This window comes from Buceros rhinoceros, unplaced genomic scaffold, assembly GCF_000710305.1.
Source record: "Buceros rhinoceros silvestris isolate BGI_N320 unplaced genomic scaffold, ASM71030v1 scaffold15304, whole genome shotgun sequence".
Taxonomy (NCBI): domain Eukaryota; kingdom Metazoa; phylum Chordata; class Aves; order Bucerotiformes; family Bucerotidae; genus Buceros; species Buceros rhinoceros.
The window spans coordinates 8,293-12,295 of NW_010408922.1; the positions used below are offsets into that span (position 1 = coordinate 8,293).

Consider the following 4,003-nt stretch of genomic DNA (forward strand, 5'->3'; position numbering starts at 1 on the left):
GGTCTGTTTGGTCTCGGAGAGCCCTTGGCACCAGGAACCCTGAGCAGCAGGCAGGAAGGTTTTGGGGGTAGTTGTTGTTCTGAAGCAGCTCAGGAGCAACCTAAGTGGATTTTACTGTGCCCTGTGAAGCCAGTTAGATGCAGAGAGCACAAAGGCCCTGCCAGACGCTTCCGGCTAGGTCTGGCTGGCTGTTCTCCATGCTCTGGTGATCTGCTCAGTGCTGCCTCTGGGCTGACTTGTTCTAGGAGCTCACAAAATCCTCCCCAAAATACATAAAGAGAAATAGTACTGAGAATTCGACCCTGCAGAAGAGCTTTGATGAACTGCTCGGTGAGTGCTGTGGAGCTCGTTAGCTGTTTTTACACCGTTCTTCTCCCCAGGGCAGGGTTCCCTTCAGGTAGGGGTATCTCTGCTGCCAGCTGCAGTGTGTCGAGCAGGGCCGGTGCGGGCTCTGTGGGCAGAGCCAGCCATTAGTGCCCGTAGCTCTGCAAAACCACAGCTCAGCGGGGAGAACAGGAATTTCTGGCTTTCCTGCGCCCCAGCTCTGCCAGAAATCCCGTCCTCACAGGCTGATTCAGCTACATAAAGAGAAATAGTACTGAGAATTCGACCCTGCAGAAGAGCTTTGATGAACTGCTCGGTGAGTGCTGTGGAGCTCGTTAGCTGTTTTTACACCGTTCTTCTCCCCAGGGCAGGGTTCCCTTCAGGTAGGGGTATCTCTGCTGCCAGCTGCAGTGTGTCGAGCAGGGCCGGTGCGGGCTCTGTGGGCAGAGCCAGCCATTAGTGCCCGTAGCTCTGCAAAACCACAGCTCAGCGGGGAGAACAGGAATTTCTGGCTTTCCTGCGCCCCAGCTCTGCCAGAAATCCCGTCCTCGCAGGCTGCTTCAGATGGGCTGCACCTGACCCAGCCTCTGATCTGCTTCTGACCCAGGGGAGAGGGTGTTCGGGAAAGGGGTGTCCCGTGGGGCAGCTGCTTCCCCCCACAGCCACAGCAGCCCCGCTGAGCTGCAGGGGGTGGCCGTTGCCTCCGAGGCACAGGGTGGCCTTTGCTCATTTCTGACTGGGGGAAATTAGCCTGAAACTCTTGTGTGTAGCGGCAGGGTTAGAGCACCCGGGTGAGGAGGTGAGGGTGGAGCTGGCAGGACCTGCCGTGTCGCTGGCTGTGGGACTGAGATAAGAGGCCCCGAGGGAGATCAGAAGGTTTCCCAGAAGGTCACGGTTAATTTTCTAACAAGTCAAGCTGGTATGCAGTGAAAATTGGGAGTCAGTGGCTCAAGACAGCTCCTGGGGGGTTGTTTCTGACAGTAAAACAGCTGCTTTGCCTGCGTGAGGGGAAGGGGAAGCCTCAGAGAAGGAATGGCGTGAGGTGAAGGGGAAGCCTCAGAGAAGGAATGGAAGGCCAAAAGCTGAGCTGGGTGGCTTCCACCAAGGAGGCAATGTCCCTGGAGGCCAGCTGCCCTCTGGGGACTCCTGCTCCAGGCCTTCCAGAGTGTTCTTAACGTGTGGCCTTGAGGGGCTTCTGGCTGCCAGTGGGAGCACATCATATATGGGCCTTGGACCCTGGCTTCCCCTCGTCATTCCTGGAGACCCCAACAGCACAACCAGCGTGTAACTGCCCCCTTGTTCTGACATGTTCCGGGAAGTGAGTTAGATGCTTTTGAACCTACAGCCTGGATGGACTTCGGGTGACACGGGCCCGGTCCTACAGCCCATGAGGTCTCCCAGGGTCTTCTCTCCATGGGGCAGGCAGCCAGGGCCTTTCCTCACGTGCTCTGGATTCTCTCGCCCCTGCAGCATCCAGGTGTTTCACTGCCTGAAGCACGAGGGCACGGGCGGGCGGACGCTGCTGGTGGATGGTTTCTACGCGGCAGAGCAGGTTCTCCGTCAAGCCCCCGAGCAATTCGAGCTGCTCAGCAAGGTGCCCTTGAAGCACGAGTATGTGGAGAAGGTGGGAGACTGTCACAACCACATGATCGGGGTCGGGCCAGTCCTCAACGTCTATCCCTGGAACAACGAGCTTTATCTGATCCGGTATCGTCAGCGCGAGGCCTCTGACCGGTGGGGAGGAGAGGGGTTGTGGCAGGTGGTGATGGTTTGCCAGGAGGTGTTTGAGGGACAGGGGTGAAGCCTCAGCAACACCCTGCGCTCCCTCCTGGGCTGTGTTAGAGGCAGCGTCAGAACCGCTCAGATGGGTGTTGGTGCCAGGCTCTGATTTCTCACTCCTGTCACCCTCCCTTTGGCTCCACGCCCCCATCTCACTTGGTTTGAGAGGCAGCAGGATTCAGCCCTTCGCTGAAAGAGCCTCTAGAAACCAGCCTGGCACACGGGGAGCGGGGAGAGTGCAGACTGGTCCCTTCTGGAGGAAATTTGGGCCACTTTGTGGCTCGGCTCAGCACAGGAGGTTGCCCAGCACAGCCGTGCACTTTAATTCTGAACAGCCCCAGCATCTGCGGTGCCTCCTCCTATGGCAAACCAGCAAGAGCAGCTTTACCCTGGGCAGTAAACTCCTCCGTGCTCCCAGTGTTGTGTGTTCTCCTCAAAGTCCCGTAAATAACCTCTACAGCCTCCCTTAAACACTGACTAACCTTCCGAGGTCCCCTCTGGACCCACCTGGCCGTGCTCGTGGGCTGTCTCTTACCTTTCCTTCACCTCTAGGTACAATAACTACGACCGGGCTGTCATCAACACGGTGCCTTACGACGTTGTGCATCGCTGGTACGCTGCTCACCACACACTCACCGCGGAGCTCCGGAGGCCGGAAAACGAGCTGTGGGTCAAACTGAAGCCGGGCAAGGTAGGACTCAGCGCTGGGAGGCTCCTGCGTTCGGTACAGTGGTATCAGCGGGGGGGTGTGTGTGTTCTGCTGTCCTGAGAGAATACGAACTTCCAGGTACGGCAGAAACGTTTAGCCCAAACTCTGCCTCAGAGGAAAGTCAGTCCCAATGTGGGGAGAGGAGGGAGATCTTCCAGTCGCTGAAGTGAGGCCGCTCGGAAGCAGAGTCTGGGAGCGCTTGACGTCCAGGCTTAGACGTCTTCCAGCAGAGTATTTTATTTCGATGGAAGTAGAGAGGCGTGGGAGCTGAATTCACTTCAGTTCTGAGGTTGGTTTTGAACCCTTGCGGTGCCAGCAGATCGCAGGAGACCTGGGCTGTATCCCCGCTGTCCCAGAAACAGCCACGGTGCCTCAGCACACCCTGGCACTGGAAGGAGAAAGCTCTGCTCTGCGCTCGAAGGGCTGGTGCTGCGTCGGCCTGGGAGGAGCTCGACAAAGCCGCCGTTGTAGACCTGCAGGTGTTATGGTGCCTGGCTTCTCCCTTCAGCCCTGCCTGCTCCAAGGGCTTTTATTCCTGCAGCGCCTAGACTCAGCCTGAGCCCAGGGCCCCAGCAAGGGCCCAGAGGGAAGACGGGAGCCGCTAGACCTCCCTGTTCCCGAGGCAGCCTGGGCGGAGGTGACCCCAGGGCAGAGCACAGCCCGTCCCTGTGGCTGGTGAGCTGTTGCTCACCCTCTCCAGCAGAAAAACAAATTAGCAGCCCAGAAAGTGTCAGCACTTTGCGAGCTGCCGTGTTTCCTCTCCCGGTGAGCAGCAGAGCAGAGCTGCTGGCTGCTGGTGAACAGCTGTGCTGGATCATGTGGAACATCTGGCTCTGGTCCCCTCTGCCATCTCTGACAGTGTGGACCAGGAAAGGCCCTGCCCAGTGTGGCAAGACCCTTCTGGAGGGATCTCCAGCTCCTGTCCTGCCAGAGGCTCCTGGACCTCTCTAGGTGGTTGCCCATCTTCTGACAGCCTTCTCTCTCTGCCCGCAGGCCCTGTTTGTCGACAACTGGCGCGTCCTGCACGGGCGGGAGGCGTTCACAGGGTACCGCCAGCTCTGCGGCTGCTACCTGACGAGAGACGACGTGCTGAACACCGCACGCTTACTGGGACTCCGAGCTTAGACCAGTCCAGCCTCCTCGGAGCGGCTGTCAGGCCGGCAGCCCCCCCCTGACGGCGTGTCACCGACC

General features: G+C 58.8%; 1 protein-coding gene across 1 annotated transcript in view; it reads left to right on the forward strand.

Moving 5' to 3' along the window:
- TMLHE (trimethyllysine hydroxylase, epsilon) overlaps positions 1-3,937 on the forward strand; it is a gene marked incomplete at its 5' end in the record, with an annotated part of 8,618 nt that extends 4,681 nt beyond the window's left edge. Inside the window, 3 exons of the mRNA XM_010135054.1 lie at positions 1,776-2,031; positions 2,656-2,794; positions 3,806-3,937. Coding sequence (XP_010133356.1) covers positions 1,776-2,031; positions 2,656-2,794; positions 3,806-3,937 — 527 coding nt within the window. The remainder of the gene's footprint in view (positions 1-1,775; positions 2,032-2,655; positions 2,795-3,805) is intronic.
- Positions 3,938-4,003: the final 66 nt, after the last annotated feature.